The sequence below is a fragment of the Apus apus genome, chromosome 1 (genome assembly GCF_020740795.1).
Source record: "Apus apus isolate bApuApu2 chromosome 1, bApuApu2.pri.cur, whole genome shotgun sequence".
Taxonomy (NCBI): domain Eukaryota; kingdom Metazoa; phylum Chordata; class Aves; order Apodiformes; family Apodidae; genus Apus; species Apus apus.
In genome coordinates, this window is record NC_067282.1 from 88,138,447 (window position 1) to 88,158,315 (window position 19,869).

General features: G+C 43.0%; 1 protein-coding gene across 2 annotated transcripts in view; it reads left to right on the forward strand.

Moving 5' to 3' along the window:
• Positions 1–4,366: 4,366 nt before the first annotated feature.
• USP25 (ubiquitin specific peptidase 25) overlaps positions 4,367–19,869 on the forward strand; it is a 97,903-nt gene continuing 82,400 nt past the window's right edge. For both annotated transcript variants that reach the window (XM_051610257.1, XM_051610261.1), the window contains exon 1: positions 4,367–4,498. In XM_051610257.1, coding sequence (XP_051466217.1) covers positions 4,454–4,498 — 45 coding nt within the window. In that variant the 5' untranslated portion in view covers positions 4,367–4,453. The remainder of the gene's footprint in view (positions 4,499–19,869) is intronic.

Here is a 19,869-nt window from a genome sequence, read left to right on the forward strand (position 1 = left end):
CCTGTGGATTACAGGACCCTGATGGAGTGCAACCTTGTTTATCCACCTAGGCCATCAGATGTAAGGTCATTGGCTAATGAAGCAATTATCTGACATTATTTAATTAAGGGAGACTGCATTCATGTCTGTGACTGCATGTATGGGAAGCTTGTCCAGGAAGTATGATAGGCTGTCATCATGGTCAATGAGTGTTTGTTTGAACAGAAAGCAAGAAATGACTGAGAAGATGAACTGAAGACCAGAACATGATGTTTTACTTTGCAAGTTCCACCACTCGAAAAAATATATTCAAATAACAATTCAATAAAAGGAAAAATTTATGCAGAACTGGCTTAATTACGTTGTAATCCAAAATAAGTTGTTTAGACCTTGAATATCTGAGTGTTAGACACTAGTGCTAAAATTAGAAATGTTTGAGCTGAAATAGTTTAAAAATAAACATTGCAAATAATCATTGGGTGAAATCTAAACCAGGACTGTGATTATTATTATTTTACCTAAAAGGAAATTCATTGGAGATAGTGATTTGTTGTAACAGATCCTCCTTTAAATTAGTTACCTTTTCAGTGACAGAAAGAAGTATTTTTGAGGAAAGTTCTGAAACTTTATACTGCTTGATAAATGATGGGTAATGACTATTGGGAGGAATTCATTGCTGAGCTCTAAATTACCTTCAGCCACAGAGGAAAAAAATCTTACTGCCTCTGAGGAATGCTGCATGAAATGTATGATCAATGTGCAAGCATGGTCAGAAAGCAAATAAAATGTGAAGATAGCTAAGGTTAAATGGAGGGCACTTGAACCAGGTTCTTGGAAAATCCATAATTTCTGAGGAATTCAGCTGCAGTAACATAGACTCAGTATTCCAAATCTCAGGTTTTCTATTTTGAACATATAGCATCTTTTAGAAGGTGTATGAATAGGGATCTACTGTCAAGAAGCAACTGGAAGGTGAGGGACCTTCAGTGTATGATACAGAAATGATGGAATATGAGGTTGTGTTTTGTACAGCTACAAAAACTGCATTCACATCATTTTAGTTTTACTTTTAGATTTTCAAGTGGCTTTTAGATAACAATTTCTCCTTCCTGAGTTACAATTTTGGTAGCTTTTGTTTTGGCTTCCTTGGGGAATAACCAACAAAAGATACTGCGTGTCTGAATTGCTACCAGTGACACACAAGAGTAATTGTTAAATTATGGTTTAAGAGGTGTCATGCTTAAAAAGCTTCTTGAGTGTTGTTGGCTTTGTTTCAGGTGGCTAAACTATTTACTGCAAAGCAGAAAGGCCTATGTGAAAGTGCTCCGAAATGGGTTTTAGAAAAATGAATCCAGAGAAACTCTTCTCTAGGGTTACTTACAGAAGCTGGGCATTTGCAGGGTTTACAGCACTTTTTAAAGCAGTGCTTTCTCATGGGCAGAATAGCAGGCTACACATTTGGGAAAACAATATCAAGAGGTCCTGACTTGTATTTCTGTAGCTGTAACCAATGCAGCCACAGTATAATTAAATAAATGATGCACTTAATTAAAGACAAAAATAAGCTATTGAAAACTGAGAGAAATAATGAGCTATTTCTTGTTGTACATGATTTTTGTATACAATAAAATGTGCTAAAGTGTTTTGTGGTTGGCTGGCATTTTGTTTGTTCCTTACAAAACTGAGGAGACAAGGAGCCTAGTGAGCAGGAACATGGTTTGCCTCCAACAGTCAATCTGCAGATCAGAAAGGTGTGATCACTTACTGCTCTAAGAAATAGGTGAAATGACACTCAATGAGTATCATCGCTGCGCTTGTGTCACTCTCTCTTTTGGGCCAGCACAGCTGCTCATACAGACAGTCAGTGAACCATTTTGGGGAACTGATCTAGCAGAAAAAGAAACAACTGGTTTAGGGGGGAGGGGAGGCTGTGGTTGTGTATCAGGTGGATCTCTTCTCTAGCACTGCTTGTGAGGATGACACGCCAACCGGGGCAGCCTTGCTGAGGGGACTAAGCAGCTGGAGACAGAGGTTGTGCAACGTGTTGCCAAACAACCCAACCCTATAGAAAAGAGTTGTTAAAAGTTGAGGAGCAACTTAGTGCAAATATGATAAACTTCCAGGAAAGTATCGTTAGCTACACCTTATACTATTTAAGCTATTAAAGGTACATTAAGGTACATTGCCCAACTTGTAACAAATAATACAAGCAACAGGAAAGGTTAAAAAAGATAAATACTTTTCAGCTCTTGAGACTCATAAGCAAATGTCGTCATGCAGCCCCTGCTCACTCCTGTTTCTGTGCACTAGTACCATCAATAAGATGAGCAAGAAAATGCTTGCAGCTCTGGAAGCGTGACAGCTAAGTGGTCACTGCAGACTAGCAATAGGAGCTCGGAAATTTAAGACTGTGGGCTCTTTGTTAAGGTAGCATGTCTCAGAAACAGTACTTTATAGGTAGGAGATTAGAGGATATTGCATAAGTGAAGAAAGCAAGTTTCTCAAATGGTTCTTTTTGTGCTGTACCAGTGCAGGAGTGACAGCTTTTGGACCTTGAGTTATCATGCCAGATTCTCTGCAACATTCAGACAAAACTAAACTGGGCTCCAGTCAGCGGGCTTTAAAGGCGGAAAAGGAAGGAGGGGTGAAACCAAGCAATCTGCTCTTTTAATTTCTCCTGAAACAATAGTTCCTTAATAGATACTAAGGAATACTAATATTGAGGACAGAGCTCTTTCTAAATTGTGGCCTTAACAAAGTTGTTAGTGCTTCCTGATAAAGTATGAATTCTACTCCTGTAATAAATCTACTTCATATAAAGCTTGTGCTGTAAATGGAACCTGAAAGCCCATTCTGCCTGGTTGCCAGCAACACCATATCTATAACAGAATCATAATTTACTTGAAGATCTTGCAGTGATGTTATTACCTGATAATTTCAGCCTGAAAAAGCTACTGTGAAGAGAGGGGAGAGTCGAATTAGAGAGTTGTAAATGCTAAGGCTTGATGTGACAGACGAGCAGTGGCCACAATTCACTTCATGGCATGAGGCTCCCAGCTCATGATTTTTAGGTACTTGGGGCTGTTGGAACTGTGCTGCTCTCCTCAGCTGTTCCTACAAATGGAAGTTTTACCAGCTTGAGAAGTGTAACGGGGATGTTGCTACCATTTACTGTGCAGGCATCCGAAACCTGGGGTGGGTTCCTCTGCTGCCCTTCACCTGCTTCTCCTCAACTAACTGCATTTGGCCGAGTACCTCCGGGACCTTCCAAGGCTGGCTGTCCCCTACTTGGGTTGATGCTCACAGCTGAGTCCTTTTCCTCCCTTCCCTTGACTCCACAGGGCAGAGTGACAGAGGAGGGACAACATCTTTCCTAATACCGTTTATCTGCGGTGCCAAAATTCACTGCGGGTTGCTGAGACCTGAAATGCTTCCCGTACTTTAATCAGCAGGGACACAGTTAAGGACGTTCCCGTTTGATTTGAAGGCTGAATACCATCACCTTACAGCTCACCCGGCAGCTAAACCTAAGTAGGGAGGGGAAGATCTGCAACTTCTAAGTGCCGTTCAGAACTAAGGTTTCTTGTCGATACGAGCAGCCAGAGCAGGAATTGGTCCGAAATTTCCTGCACAACCCCCGGAAAGCGCCGGGTTCATCGCCACACACCGATGACCGGCCCGGATGCAGGCAGCCCCCCCGCCCCCCGGCAGGCTCCCGCAGCCGGCCCACCCCCGCCCGGGGACGGCGCCGCTCCCCGCGGCACCAGCCCGCTGCGCCCGCCTTCCCCGCCGCTGCGGCCAGACCGAGGGACACTTCCCCTTCCCTCGGGTGGGACTGCCCCTGCGGGGGGCAGAGGGAAGCCTGCCCCGGGTGGACGCGGGGTCCCTCCCGGGAGGGTAGCCCGGGGGCTCAGCGGGGCCAGGCTACCCCCCCCTCCCCCCGCCGGGACCCAGGCCACGCCGGCGCCGTCCCGCGGAGGGGGCGTGCCGCCGCCAAAATGGAGGCGGCCGGTGTAAACACGGCGGGAAGGAGCAAGGCAGCGGCGGTCCCGCCGATGCCAAGCGACGGGGGCCGGGAGCGGCCGCTGCGGCAGGGGGGCTCCGCCCGGGGCAGGTGCGCGGGGCGGCGGCGCCAGCGCCGCCCAAGGAGCCGCTGCCGGGCGGTGACAGGGCGGGCCGAGCAGAGGGCGGGGCCGGCGGCGCGCTCGGCGCTCCGGGCACGCTGGGCGGCGGCGGCCGCGCTGGGAGTGACAGCGGGGCCTGAGCGGATCCGCGCTGCCCCATGGCGGCCGCCCGCCTCGGCGGCCCGCCCGTTTGGCGGTGACTCGGGCTCCCCCTCCCGCCCCTCCTCCGCCGCCTCCTCCTCCTCCTCCTCCTCTTGCTCCGCTCGCCCAGCCCGGGCCCGGCCCAGCCACTGCCGTACGGCGCTGCCGCCCGCCGAGCCCGGGGCGCAGCCGGGAGCCGCACGGGGGCCATGACGGTGGAGCAGAACGTGCTGCAGCCCGGCGGCGCCGCCAAGGTGAGACACCGGCCCGGCCCGGCCCGGCTCGCCGCGCCGCAGGGGCCCGCCCGCTGCGCCAGGGCCTGGCCTGGGAGCCGGCTGAGCGCCCCTCGCCGCCTCCCTACCCGCCGGCCTCGCCCGGGCCTGGCCCCCACCCCCTCCCGGGGCCGCGCCTTTCCTGCGCGGCTCCGGCGACTGCCCTCGCACCCCGGCCCCTGCTCCGCCGGCAACTTTTGCCCCCTGCAACGGGGGCACAACCTCCCCACCCTTCCGCCGCTTCCCGGGCCCGTGGGAAGTTTCCCCGGGCCGTGTGGGGGGTGTGTAGGGGGGCTGGCCTTCCCCGCACCACGGCCTCGCCCGGCCCTTGCCGCTTCAGCTGCGGGCCCGGGGGTCACTCAGCCTCCAGGTTGGCCTCCCTCTGCGGGTCGGGTTCTCCCGCCGCTCGGGGGAGATTTGCCGCTGCCCGGGCCAGGGGGCTGTGGGCGGGCGGGCCTGTTTCCCTTGCAGGACGGGGAGCAGGCAGGTCCCGCCCGAGCCCCCGGTGAGAGCCCTGGGCCGGGCGGGAGATGCTGGTGCACATGGACGGCGTGACCCAGCCGCGCCTGCTAAAGGTGAACGCTATTTCCAGCGTGTGACATAGGGCTGGCCGTGACGCGCCTCGCTGGAGCAAAAAAGTGCTGGATTCGGGGACTCGGGCTGACGAGGGTCGTGGAATGGGGTTAAGCGGGTGGCAGCGTTTCGGGACCCTCTTCTGCGCACCAGGAGTTGTTGGAAAGTGTGTCTTTGTCAAAAGACATGGGCGCCTTCTGCAGCTCTTCTTTGCTTGAAATGAGCTGAACTGGCAGGAGAGGAAGAAGCCTAAGATTAAATCGCGGCGCTTCGACCTTTTTTGTTTGTTTGTTTTTCATATTTTTTAAAGGTAACTGTCACTGGTTAATGCAACTCTTATGGTTAATGATGTGACTGCCTCCTCTTCTCTGTTTTGGCTTTTTTTTTTTTTATGGCATGTGGTGCTGTTAAAAGAGGATAAAGGTGTAAATGCTTTGGTATAGTCAAAGTGGAAGTGAAATGACTCATCCATCCGAAGAGTGGACAGTGGAAATGCGGTGGTTAAGGTGTAATTGGTTGAAGTGGTACAGCTTACGTTCAAGAAGCTCCTTTGGAAGGAGAGGTGTGTCTCACCAAAGACGGATATCATGGTTGTAAGTGGTTAGCACTGATTTTGGCCACTTCAGCAGGAAGGCATAGGGCTGAACAGTTGGGTTTTGTCTCTTTGTTCCTCACTCAGTGATGTTTTGTATTGAGGTATGCTAGCAGGCTAATGTAGCAGCGTTTTGCTGCCAGGTCCCATGCTAGGTGTGTGTCTTCGGTGTTTAAAAACTTCATTAGTTGTTGCTGTGCACCTGACATATTTTCCTGAGCAAGGTTACTTTTTACAAAACCAATTGTTATTGGCTTACTTAAATATCCTTTAATTATTGTATCAAATACTCTGTTACATAATACCTGGTAGACACCAGTCAGAGTTGCCTGTTCTTTCTGTCAATAATATCAAAGATGGAATGTTGCAGTTTTCAGCTAAGATACTGCTTGCAGGTCAGTAGTTCAGGATTACTTTAGTTTCAAATCAATGATTAGCTTAAAGGTTGGTTGGAGATTGATTGTGATAGAATCATAGAATTGTTAAGGTTGAAAGGGGCCTTAAAGATCATCTAGTTCCAACCCCCATGCCATGGGCAGGGACACCTCCCACTAGATCAGGTTGCTCAGAGCCCCTTCCAGCCTCACCTTGAAAACTTCCAGGGATGGGGCTTACACCACCTCTTTGGGCAACCTGTTCCAGTGTCTCACCTCCCTGGTAATCCACACTACAGTAAAAATGAAATTAGCAATAACTGTAAAGTTGTAATCAGCATTTACATGTGTTAATTACTTGTCTAAGTATCTAGAAAAACTGTATAAAATAACAAACCTTTTAATGGTAGGGATTTTTTTTTTTTTTCTATTGTGTCATATGATTATTATCTTTTCTGAAACTCCGCATTAGCAACTTTATCCCTACCTGCATGCTGGGATGGGGGAGAAGGCCAATCTTGAATATTTTGCAAAAAAGTTACTTGTCTCTAAAGTGAGTATCTCATTGCTTAGTGAGACTACTGAATAGCTAATTGGATGACAAACTTCAGCATTGCTTAGCTTATTTGCATGTAAGGAGGAAAATTGTGAAGGTACAGTGGGCCGAGGCATGATTGAAAGGTGGAGAGGTTACCCTAACTTGTCTTCCCTAAAAGGTTTGTTCTGGAGACCTCAGAGTCCGTCCTTATTGTTTTCTGTTACTGTGAAGAAACCACATACAAGCAGAAATGTGTTGCATTTCTAAGCAATGCCTGAGTCATCAGCATACCTTATTCAGAACTGTGGTTCCCAACATTGTTCATCAGATGGTTTCTTACTGTCATACAGGAAGTATGTGTCAAACTTCAGCGGTACTTGGAGATAAAGGTTTGTGTTAATAAATGCTCTAACTACAAACAGCCCATTTCCCACAGAATCTATCTTTAGTTTGTTGTGAAGTTAAGGCATCTGGATTGAATCAAAAGGAATTTTTTCTTTCATGTTTACTGGTCATCTTGACTCCTAGTTAAAACTTGTAATTTGTTTACCTTCTGAAGCAAATAATTAATCATGTTACCCTTGTTGCTCACGGTTCTTGTGTGCTTCCCTAACGTTGTTAGGTGTCTGTAGGTAATCTGTAATGTTCATAGTAAGGCTAAATTGTGTGAATAAATGTAAATGGCTTGGGAAGTTAAAAAAAACCCCTAGTTTCTGGTTTTGGCCTGTCTGTATTTCTGTACAGTGAGGTCCTTTTTGTCAGGTGTTTTACTGCTGAAGAGCTAAGGAAGGTATGTTGTAGGATTCCCTGTAGCCCAGGCAGTCCTCCACCGCTGCCATGGGGGCAGCTTGGGCTCGTACACGTGTATGTCAATTTTCCTCTCGGAGAAACACCATTCCAAGCTGCCTCTCATTCTGCACAGTGATGGTCATCTCAGAACCGCAGATTGAAGAAGCTGAGCTTTAAACAGTGATACCGAGCTGCCCTCTCAGCAGTGTGTATTATCAAGTTCTACTGCTTCTGGGTAGACATTATGTGTTGGTTGATACATGGATTTAAAGTCTGTTTTATCTGTCCTTTGGTTTCCCACACCCTCTGTTATTTCAGATCTGTGATTCAGCAACATATTGGCAGTGTAATCACAGGAACAGTAGAATAAAGTTAGGTGTGTCAGCTCCTCTTGTGGGTTTTTTGGTTAAGGGATTTTTACTTTTAATTTTTTTTTTTTCTTTTAAAGAAGCACAGACCTCTTAAGGATTTTTAGCATTTGAAATAATGCATGGTGTTAAGCAAAGTCTAATGCTATTTACTTCTCCCTTACTTTTTCCTGGGGTAATAAGGAGACAGTTGAGCTAGGTCATGTGTATGCATCTGCTCTGCTTGTCCCATGTATTTGATGTACTTTTTATGAAAAGATCTAGCTAATAATACAGTACAGGCTGCTTTTCTTCCCTGAAAGCAATAGTCACCAACTTTTAATACTGCAGTAGTTGTTCATATGGAAGATAATGCATCTCTGACAATTCAAGTACAGATGATGCATCATGAATGGTGGTAGGATGTGATCCCAAAGCATATCCTTTGGTGACTTGGTAAGCAAGGCAGTTATATTGGGACTTGAGCTAATTTTTTTAATTTCTTTTTTCATTGCGATAGGTGACAACCTTCCAAGGACACACAGCCTTAAAAATCTTTGTGTTTTGTTCAGTTGAGTTCAGGGTTTCCTGATGGGCTGTTTGCCCCGTGGATCTGAGAAGCTGCAGGCTCTTGCTCTCATTGCACAACCTGTGACCAACACGTGGGTGTCCTCCTTCATCTGCACCATGGGTCATGTCATGAGGATGAATCTCCCCATGAACAGGCTGTGTTTAGACTGTGTGATGGGTGGGCAGGTGGACTTCTTGTTTGGTGAGCTTCAATATGGGGGGTTACGCCTGCTACTGCTGGTATTGAAAACTTTATTACCTCTTTTGGCCAGGAAGAGCAGAATAACTGAACTGGTTTACTGCATGTGTTTGTATCACCTAGTAAGTAATTTGCAAGAATTAATTGAAATTACATAGAGTCACACTTTTAGTTACACATGTCTTGTTATGTATTAAAAAAAAGTTAATAAAAAAGTTGATCCTGTGTGTAGTTACACCTTCTGCATAGACTCCTGCTTGTATTTTCTGAAAGCCTAGAGCAAGGTGCAAAGGTTACTGATTCAAAGTGGTTTTGAAAGCCCGTGTCAAACTGGTATGCTGAAAACCACCTGGTTTTGTGAATGCTCTGATGGGTTTTGGTGGGAGGGATGTGTGTGTGTGTAGTTGAGTGGGGTTTTTTTGTTGATTTGGTTTGTGGTTTTTTTTCAGTAGCTCTGCAGTCCTGATTTTTTTGGTATATGCTATCAATCTGCACTTTTATGAAACATTTAATAGTGGTAGAAAACTTGTTGCATTCTAGAAAAACTTACGCAAATGTTCAGTAATGATTTTGATTGTGGTAGGACAGGTTTATAGCTATAATTCTGTCATTAGCATCTAGCCAGAGTAGTGTCTTTTTGTCCGCATCTTGGAAGAAAAAAACAAACTACTTCAGAATAGTCAAGTATAAAGTGTGTACATTTTTCTGTTAACCATTTCAAATATTATTTAGAAATAACTTTAATGCTTCCCAAAAATATATATATTTTAGGATAGCCATGTATCTACAGCTATTAGGAACAGCAGCTGCAAAAGATGACAAACCCATCAGTCTCTATGAAAAGGTCAAAAAGCAAATCACTTGTATCTCAAAACAAATATATTTCACATTTTAAAAGTAGTTTGTAAAGATAAGTGGGAGGGTAATTGAACAGTTGTTTTTCTTCCATTCTAATGCCTGAAAAGATATGTTAAGGCAGAGAGTAGCATCTCTTTAATCCTGTGAATTCAGTTGTGTTCATGCAGATGAGTGAATGACAGAATGAAAGATAGAAATTTCTATTCTGTTTTTTTTTTGGTAAATCTTCTCCTTGGCTGAAGAAACCACCCAAGGGTCAACAATCCAATTACTCAGTCCATGAGAAGCTGGCTTCATAACTTCAGTGATGTGAATGGTTGTGTTGAGGGGCACCCCTGGGTGGTGGGGACCAGTTCATTTGCTGAGTTGTTAAATTGACCTGATGGCCCAGCCCACTTGGAGGCTGCCTTTTCAGTCTAGGCTGAAATCTTTGCAGAACTAGCTGGGAGGTTTCTAACTCTTGCACATCACCTGTGCCAGGAATTGTTTGGGGTGCTGCACCAGTCACCTCCTTACAGTAGTTGTTGGTGGTGCCAGTAATGGAGGGATTATTGAGACTCCATGGGGTGCTTCCAGGCTTCCTTTGTCTTATTGCTCTTTGCTTTCTGTAGTGTAGAAGCTGATTTGCAATTCCCAGCTGGTCATTTGGCAAAAGCTGAGCTAAACATGACATTCCTGATATTCCTTAGTGTAAAAGTAAACAAAAAGCTTAAGAGCAACGTCTTAACTTTGGTGTTTCCATGCAGAAATAAATTCCTTTAAAAGCCTGACCTTTGGGGTTCGTTTGGGTTTTGCTTTTCTGGTGTGGTTGGGTGGTTTTGGTTTTTTTGTGTTTTGTTTTTTGTTGTTGTTGCTGAATGGAGTTATTCTGGAGCAGTGCTCTTAAAAATCTGAGGAGGGGATGGGTGTGTTGTCAGGACCTGGACCGAGACAGGCAAGTCTTTTCTACTTACACTGAGTACGAAAGACACGTGTGGGAGCAGCTTTTCTGGGAAACGAAAGTATCCTGAGTGCTTTCACTTTCTAGTTCTCTTGTGATAACCAGTGTGATTGTTTAAGGGCAGGGAAGGCGCATTGACTCACAAGGAAGGGGGGTGTGTGTGTGTGTGTGTGTTGCTTTTTTTTCGTTTGGTATTGTTGTGTGTGTGGTGTTTTTTTTTGATGGATGTGTTAAATTTCCTTATTGTTTCAATAGTGACTAAGTTATGGATGTGTTGCTCTTTAGTTGGCAGATAGACACAGTATAATTTGAGAGGATTCAGCTTCTCACTGGGGGGCTGTTCACTGGTACCATCAGCATGCAAATAGCAAGCCAGAGTATTAGGTGAGTAAGTAGGAGAGGTTGTTGTGACAGCATATTTCAAAATTATTTTATGAATACAAGATAGACCTCAGTTGTTTTTTTTCCCCTGTTATGAAATAAAGACTGCTTCTCTTAGCTGATGATTACACTTCATCAGTAGGGATGCTATTAAAGAAGCTGGTATCTGCAGAGAGTGTAAAATATTTGACTGGAGAGTTCAGTGAAACTTGCACTACTTGTATGTGACTTCTGTCAGAGAGCTAAGTGGCATTTTGCGGGGTGGGAGCTCCTTCCATTCACTTTGGAACTGTGATAGGGGCAAAGTTCTGGTTAATGGGTGGTCAAGTGTAATTAATAGGGAAAAGCTAGTACTGTGAGTCACAATAGTTAGTTGCAGGTAAGACTACATAAGGGTGAAACTTTTCTGATTAATTCTTCATCTTTTTATTATCTACAAAAGGGAGAAAATATGGTGACAGAGTAATCTAAAGCTGTGAGGTTGGAGTAAAGATGAGGGCTGAGATGCTTTCCTGTTGAATAACGGGGCATGCCTTGCATAATGGTACAAGTTTGGGCTTTATGCCAAGTAAAAGAAAATACTCTTTCCTGTTTCTCGTGTAAGTTGGCAAATGGCATCTCTTGCTGTTTTTTGTAAATACTTACAACTTAATCTGGCACCAATGCATTCTGAAAGGCGTGTGCCATTTTTTTAGTGTTACCTTATATTAATGCTGTGCTAAATATGAATGTTATCATCAGCTGGTTTGTGTCAACACACCTCAGCCAAGCTTGCAGGTAGAATGGAGAGCAGCCATAGGATGTGCCATGGTTGAGTACAATTACCATCTAAAACACTGCTTTCTTGCAACATTAAAATTTCTGCTCTCTCATTTTCTTGCCAGCATTTTGTCTTTTTATCACTAGATTTCTTCAGGCCTTCAAAACTTGTATTACCCTAAGGGGTCTATGTACCATAAATGGAAAATTTTCAATAAATTTATCTTTGAGTAATTCTGTCCATACCACCATTCTGCTCTCTGTTACAGTGTCAGTTTTCCAAAGTGAATAAAGGGGATGTAAGTCTCTCCCTTGGCTGCAGTGGGTTGCACCTCCTTGCCTGGATATTTGGGGGTAGTATATTGGTCTGTTATCTGCAGTGACAGAGGTGTTGTGCTGGCTTCTGCTGATAGTTGCAAGGCTGTATCATCTGATAGAGGGGTGGTTTTAACATTCTGAACTATGTTGTAGTTTTCTTTGTGAATGTGGTGCAGAATCTGTGGTTTTAGGCTTTAACATGAATGAAAGGTTAAGCAGTGTTTTGAGTTGATACTGAGATCCCAGTGAAGTGCTGTGAAGGAAGAACTGAGTCCTAAGATGGCGTAAAGGACAGATTGACACAAAATGTCACGAGGAGGACGCTGTGATACCTTCACTTGTCTGCAGCAGGCTTTGTGAGTTCTTGTCCATTTAATTATGGACTGGTTTTCCATGCATTTAGTAACATAATTAATTCCAAACATTTGAAAATCACAGTTAAAATTTTTAAACATATTTAGGTATGGACTCTTGCAATTTAAGGAGGCACCGATATTTTTCTTATTCAGTTGGTTTTTATAGTTTTCATTCTTTAGAAAATGTCATTAGCTACATATTTCTGCTTTTCTTTGCCATAATGGATGAAATTCAGGAGCATGTTGAAAGCCATCAGCATGAGTTTTCCTGAAACCTGTTACCTGATGATGAGATTTTAACAGAAACAGCTCTGTTGAGATGTGGCAACACTGACTCCCCACAGTTCTAATGTAGCTTTCATAAGTAAGGTTGCTGGAGAGGCAGAATCTGAAGAACATGCGATATGGAACAGCTTGAAGGCTGGAGTACAACCAGGTTAACTTTGGAAATACTGTCTGACGCAGATTTGTGTATGTAAAACTTTTTTTTTAAGGCTGCAGAAATACTGTTACGCAAATTCCAAGCTTTTTATTCTGAGATGCACAGCTTTGACTTGATGCTTTTGTTTATAGTAGGTTTTTGACTTAACTGGTGAATTCTTGCTGAAAAAAGTTATTCCCTGCACAACATTTATTTTCAAATGCTTGTGTTATCAACTAATTGGCAACAGTCAGGCTTATCAAAGTGTCAGGTAAATGCAAGTGAGGCTTAAAATGCCCTTGACTAAAGCTTTTTCAACCATCAGTTGAAAGCATATTTTTGAGCTTTATAGTAAAAGCATGTAGACAGACTAATATATTAAATAAAAGTTATTGAGGGAGGCATTAGTGTTTTCAAGGCATGTTCCATAGCTATGTAAACTCAATTGACCTTTGTCTCCTACCTTGGTCTAGGCAGAATTTGTGGGAGTTAATGCATATGATATAATGGTATTATATGCCTTTGGGGCTCTTTCCTACCAATTGATGTATCATAACTTTGTTCGTATTGTACCCCATAATCCAAAAGAATCCTTCTGATTAAAATGGGATGTTCACTTGATAGTAGGGTTTAAATCTGAGATGTAAAAGTTTTGGATTGTGAATTGTGTTGCTGTATTTAATGCCATCTGTTACTTTCAGTAAATATAGTACATGCTAGGCTTGAGTTCACGTGTAGTTTCTGTGATAGCAGTTCTTCTCACAGCTGTAGGACTTGAAGAAAAGTCAGCTACCTGTGCTGAAAATATCTATTCTTATTCTCAAACCAAAAATTACTTTCTCAGTTTCAGTAGCATTTCAATTAAAAACAAAACAAAACACAACAATAAAACATCAGACAAAAACTGAAAACAACAACATTTTGAGAAGTTTATTTTAGGTGTGTTTTTTCTGGGATTAAGCAAAAAAAAAAAAGTCCAGTGTGGAGATTCAAAATACTATTCATTTACATTCAGGTGTATGTTTTGAGCGGGTTTAAAGTAAGCAGCTGGAGAAGGCCAGCTCTACACAGTTATGTGGTGTTCTTCATTCTTTTCAGAAGAGGAGTAGATGGTGAGGGAGTGCTACTCCACTTTCTTTTTGTGTTCAGTTTAATTTTATTCCTCAGGAAATTAGCTGCTTTGAAAAAGAAATATCTCCTGGGACCACAACTTTTGGAAATGTATGTTGTTCGTTGTTTGTTTTTTTAATGCTTTCCAAAGTGCATAAGTATAAGTGGCCACAGAATATCTCTTGTGACAGCTCTGGCTGGGCCGTAATTGTCCTCTTGCCTGACTGGGCTGCTTTTTTGGGTACAGTCTGCTGTTTTACTGAGTAACCTCTGGATTCATTGATGGTAAAGATGGACAGATTTCCCCATCATTGCCAGTTCCAGCTCTTGCTAACTTGGCATGTTGCCTTGAAGTTTTATCTGGGGCTGATTTAAAGGAGCCTGTTCAATGTGCCACCTTCTTCCTACTGCTGGGTGGGAGTGTGGATGCAGCGTCCGGGCTCTGCTGCATTGTTACAGACCAGGGAAGGGCTTTGCAGCTGCCTGCTATCCCCAGCAAGGAAGCCCAAGACTGTTACTTTGTGACCTTTCTGAGGAGAAAAGGATTAAGCATGTTGCTATTGGAATTTATCATCTCTGTCGTTTGATGGGGAATGTGTTAGCATAATGCTGCTGCTAGGAAGGCAGCACAAAATTTTAATTTTTTCTTTCAAATTATGTTTAAAAAATACAAACTGTTCAGAGGAGTGTTTCAAACTCCTTTTACTCAAGTCAGTCTGTGAAGTTTCAGCTAGGTATGCAGTGATGAGGCATGGCAGAAGGTCACTGTTGGTGATACTGCTGCACCACTGTCGTGACAGCGGAGACTGATAGGGCTAAATTATAACAAATAGCATTTATAAGCCAAAGTTGGCAGAAGTTTCTTGAGACTCATGTATTAGAATATAACATGTTCAGCTTTCTGTGAGAGCTGAGGCAAATGTATGTTTCATAATCAGATAATTCAAAGTCCATTAAAAAAATCCCAAAGATTCTCAAGATTATCTTTTTTCTTTCTCCTTGAAAGAAAGCAGCATTGAAAATTTCATTTGCCCTCTCTGGAGTGCACTGCTGAATTTACTATTTCTTTAATTGTGAGGCAGTAAAATAATAGGCTGATCCTCAGTACAAATCTCAACACATCTTTAAGTAGTGTCTCTGTTGTGTTTTATGCTCATTTTAATTCTAATGTCATCTGCATCTGTTGAGGTTATTACTTAATGAAAATGAAAGCTGCTTGCTGACCTTCATGGGCTGATAGCGCGTGGTGTTGCAGTGGCCATTCTGCAGGGACACAGCACGTGCCAGTGGCTTCCTGACGCTTGACCCAGGAGAGGCTGCCTTGCTGGAGATGCTGGAACTGCTCTCAGAAAACCCTCAGCTTGTGAGCAATCTGTTAAAATACTGCACCAGATTTTAGGCAGCTTACCATTATGTGTAGTCCCATTTTTCTGCACTTTATTTATTTACCTTTCTGCTCAAACTAACAATGTGTGTCTCTTCATGGGGCTTCTTTTTATATTATTAGTAAGGGGCAAGATAAGCTATGAACTCATTTTCCTGAACACTGCAAATAAGGGTGCGTGGATTTTTCCAATGGAATTTGTCTTGTAATGCACCTTGGATTAAAAGTTGGCATTAGGGAGGATCCGTTGAGACGAGTTCACCTCTGGAAGACCTCCCTACAATGGGGTGGAAGTACTCCCCTCCCTTGTTCTTCCCTGGCCCCTGTGTTGTCTTGCATGATTGCTTTTGGCTGGGGCAGTGGGCGGCAGCAGCAGGCAGGGCGACAGGGAGCTACGTGCTATCTGGTCAAGCTCCTGTTGAGCCCAGGGATGCTGTCAAGGGTGTGGGGGAGCTCTGGGCTCAGCCGAGACGCTTGAGATGGCCTGGGGCTGCCAGGGCTGTTGCTCTTCAGAGACAGGAGGGCTGGCCTGCCTTGGTATGTGCACACTCTGTGATCACAAAGCCCTTTTCTTTAGGAAATCGTGTTAGTAATTTTTTTTTTTTTTTTTAATTGGACTACATGGAAAAGCCTTTATTGAAAGCCATTCTTGAAAGGCTTTCTGTTGGTTTTATGTTTTGGTTTTTTTTCCCCTTCTACTCAAACCAGACAGCTGAACTTTTTACCCAAATGTGTCCCTGCTATTGAATATTGTGGACTCCATTATACAGACCTGCCTTAAAAAGTGCAGTTTAACTTTTATTTAAAATTTCCATGCTCTACTATTCTGAATTTGGAGTGGAAAAGTTGTTTGTGAAATCTTCCCTGGTATCGCTTACTTAGGGCACGTAGCAGAGTTGTTTGAGTTGAGATGGGGTCTTTGATACTTGTGCCATTAACAGCTGCAGTAAATGAAATCTTCCTGGTCGTGAACACCTAAATCAAGGAGAGGAGAGCAGCATACAGGTTTTCAACCTATGAAGGGGTAGACCTGGATGTGTGCATTCATTTACACACATGGTTTGTAGCTTTACCACTGAGGCACACCAGAAGCATCAGATCCCTGTTACTGTCTGAATTTTATATTCACCTCTTGTTGGAGCAAGTTTTCTGCAATAGTGCCTAAGCAGGATGAGGACTGTGGGAGGCTTTTCCTTCCCTTCTGTTTCTCTCACTGGATAAGAATAGGATTAAGATAAAGGTACAGAAAAAATTCATTCTCATAAGGCTGCTGCTCCACAACAGATAAATCCAGTGGAAACAGGTGCAGCTTTAGTCTTGTCCTCTCCCTTGTCCCACCCCTAGTTCTCATTAAGTCAGCAGGAAATTAATTGAAAGCAAAGAGTGGTTTTCTGATGGTTTACTGAAGGCCTGAGTTGGATTTCTGGAGGTTCAGACAAGTGGCAGTGCTGGCTACAAGGGAGGAGTGGCTTGTTGCCAGAGCAGGTGGCATCTGGCAACAGCAGCCTAGGCTGGCTGATATGGGCAGGAGCTAAAACCAAGGAAGGACAGCTGACTTGTCAGAAGCAGCTTGTTATCTGACAGCCTCTTTAAACTTTATTATTTGAAAGTGTTGTGGAGACTGGCATCCCACTGATCTGAGGACACTTGTACCTTCCAGAGCTGATTATTCAGTTCCTAGAGTTGTTGTCCTTGTTTTTTTCCTCTCTCTGCCATTGTTATGATGGGGTAAGCTTGATAGTATTTTCTTGGGAGCTCTTCTCTGTTGTGCAGAGCAGATACAGTGGCTATATGAAACAAAACAAAACAACCATGTAAAAGCTAAACACTTGAATGGGCTAGCAGGCATCTTCTTAAGTTGAGAGGTGAGTCTTAGCTTTTCAGTGACAGATAATAAATGGGTGATGAAAGGACTGTAAAGAGCCTCAAATGTGAGCCAGAACAGGTTGTGTTTGGTGCGGTGGGTTAAACTGTGAGCAGAATACAAAGAAAAGTATCTCAAAACAGGAAGTTAAAATGTAGATCTTTGCAACATGGTTTTAGGCCTCAGAAAGACAAGATTTCATAAATTGTTTCAAAGAGGTTCAAAGGGATAATTTTAATAACTGCTACAGTAAAATTGATACCCTGGGCAATAGTCTTTCTCTGAGCCTGTGTCTTGGTGATGCTACCTGAGCAGACACTAAAGCAAAATTGAATTTATAGGCATTATGGTAAATGTCTATGAACAGAAGGAAAAATTACAAAGGATACTTCTACAACAGAAAGCAGCCAGGAGTCATTGGAAAATGTGTGTATGTGTGTTTATTTTTTATATACACACATAGCTGTATCTCTGTCATCTTCCAGTCTCCTCTTTTCTGTATAATTTCACCTATCATTGAGCCTGGTGATTTTAATTTGCTGGGGCTTGTGCACATTGTTGGCAGCTCTCTTGATGCTGGAGTATGACCACTTTGAGATGGGACTGGGATGTGAACTGAGGCTGGAGCGTGTCGCTGGGATGTGGCACTTCCCAGTTGTTGTCCATGGGTTCAATCTTAGAGGAATCCTTCTGAATTTTATGTGTAGCTTACTAATAACATGTGCTGGTGCTTTGAAAGGCCCCTGCTGCCATTGGTAACTCTAATCAGCAATCAGATTTGGATCAGAGTAGAGGTATTTTTTAGTTGATTACTGTCACATTTACTGGGGTACTGGGGTGTGTAAAAATAAAAACTGATTTTTGTGAAGCAAACTTCCCTGTGACTGTTCCACTGAATACAATCTGAATCTTCCATCTAGTTAAAAGAGATTAAAGATCTCGCTAGTTTTACACGAGTTAATTAATTTTTAGAGCTATGGTCATTACTATGGTAAGAGCGGAGTGACAAAGACCCAGCTTGACATGGTTTTATTGAGAAGCTTTCTCTGTTCTGCTGAGAAGCATGTGAGAAATTGTGACGATTGTTTAAAACAGACCTCAAAGCTCTCAATTTTACATTTTGGTCACGTTTTATGTTTTCAATAAGTACTAAGGCTCCTATCCTTCTTTGATTGTACGCCTGTCACTAAAGCCTGCTTAGGAATAGTTATCAGGCAGAGCTAGAAATGTGGAACTAAGCAATTCTTCACTTGGTGCTTCATTAAAGCAACATTCATAAACCAGTTCATAGGCTAATTTTGAGACACAGCTTCAGTTACATTTCTGTTGTTTTTTCATCTTTTGATTTGGAGGATTGGTTTCAAACCATGTTGCTTTGATGGAAATGACAAGCTTTTTGAGCCAGCTCACATTTCTGTTATGATAGAGCACACCATTTATTCTCCTGTTCTTGTAAGTTAGTTTAAGTGTCTTTCCTTTCTAGTGTTTACTTTGCTTTGTATTTATAATGACTACTTATATTGCCTTCAGCCACCATTTTATTTTTATTTTATTGTTCTGTTTCTTTTTCACTGGGGAAAACTGAATCAGTTGATATTGTGAACTGAGCATGATTAGTTGTAATCCAGGCAATAGACCTGCAGGGGTATTGAGTTGGAGTCCAGGGCTGAGTTTCAGTACTTCTATGGCCTGGGGGAAAATGAGTCAAAATCCACTAAATGTATGCAAGGAAGTGTGTTTCTCTTGTTTTCTGAATGCTCTGCATATTATTGTATGTATGTATGTACTCAGTGGTGCCTCTCCTAGCCGTATTATTACTCCAATACTTTAGCACCCCAAAATTTGCCTAGGAAGACCTATGTAGTAATAAGGTGATGCTTTTCACATCTCTTAGTTGTGTAAGAAATCTGGCTTTAGGGTCTCATTCTTTCCCTGTGCTGTCTGTGAATGTGGAAGGAAAGTGTCTGAAGCTACTTGTCCATCCTATGGGTAGAATAATTTGGAAAGGCACAGACTTTCCTCAGTGAACTGATAGGGTTTCCTGCTCATTGCAAGGGTGTTCCCCATGTAGGTGGTGATTTGATTCATATTTAATGTCTTTTTTTTCTGTGAATGTGTATAACTGGGACGCATTTGCCTTGTAGTGTCAGTAAATGTAAACTAAACTCCTCAAGCCTCTCCTTAAAAAAATCTCATTTAAAAAAGTTGAAATGTTAGCTTGAATTAAAATAAATTTAAATCTTATATGTTAGGAATAAATGACAATTGTTGGGGGGGCACATATATGAAGCTCAGAGTAGTGACTATTTACATGAATGCATGATATCTCATGTTGTGTAGAATTCTTAGGATCAGATCTTGAAACTAATTGAAAAGTCAGTTGTTAAAGCATTTTCAGTTGAAGTGCTACAGCTCTGTTATTGTTCGTTGAAACCATAGAAATGTGGTGAGAGTATTCTGAATGTCATCTTATGATGAATATAGTTTATATAGTGCTATGTTTAAGTAGGATTTTTCCTTTAAGTTTTCAGGGAGGACTGTATGCACATAAGTAATGCACTCAGTCCTCTTCCCTGTTAAACTTTTCATAGAATGCCAGGTTGGAAGGGACCTCAAAGATCATCTGGTCCAAACTTTCTAGGTGTTACTGTAGTTTATGTGAAATGGCTCAGTACTCTTTTATTTGGTCCAGGCTGTGGCTGGCTGAAAGTTACTGCCATAGTGTGTGTCTTTTTGCTTCCTTGAAGTAAATTTGCTCTGAGTCAAGTTGCAGGTGGGTAATTACCCACTTTGCATGACCTGCTGTTGTAATTGGCAGGTTTTGGCAGTCCCCTCAGAACACTCCCAGTCTGCTCAGAACAGTGCCATACTGAAAATCTGCAGTCTCTGCACATATCCTTTGCTCTTCACAGGTGTTTTTTTCCAAGCTAAAGCTGAGATGCATTTTGCATTTTTGTGTATATAAAAATACATCTTTACC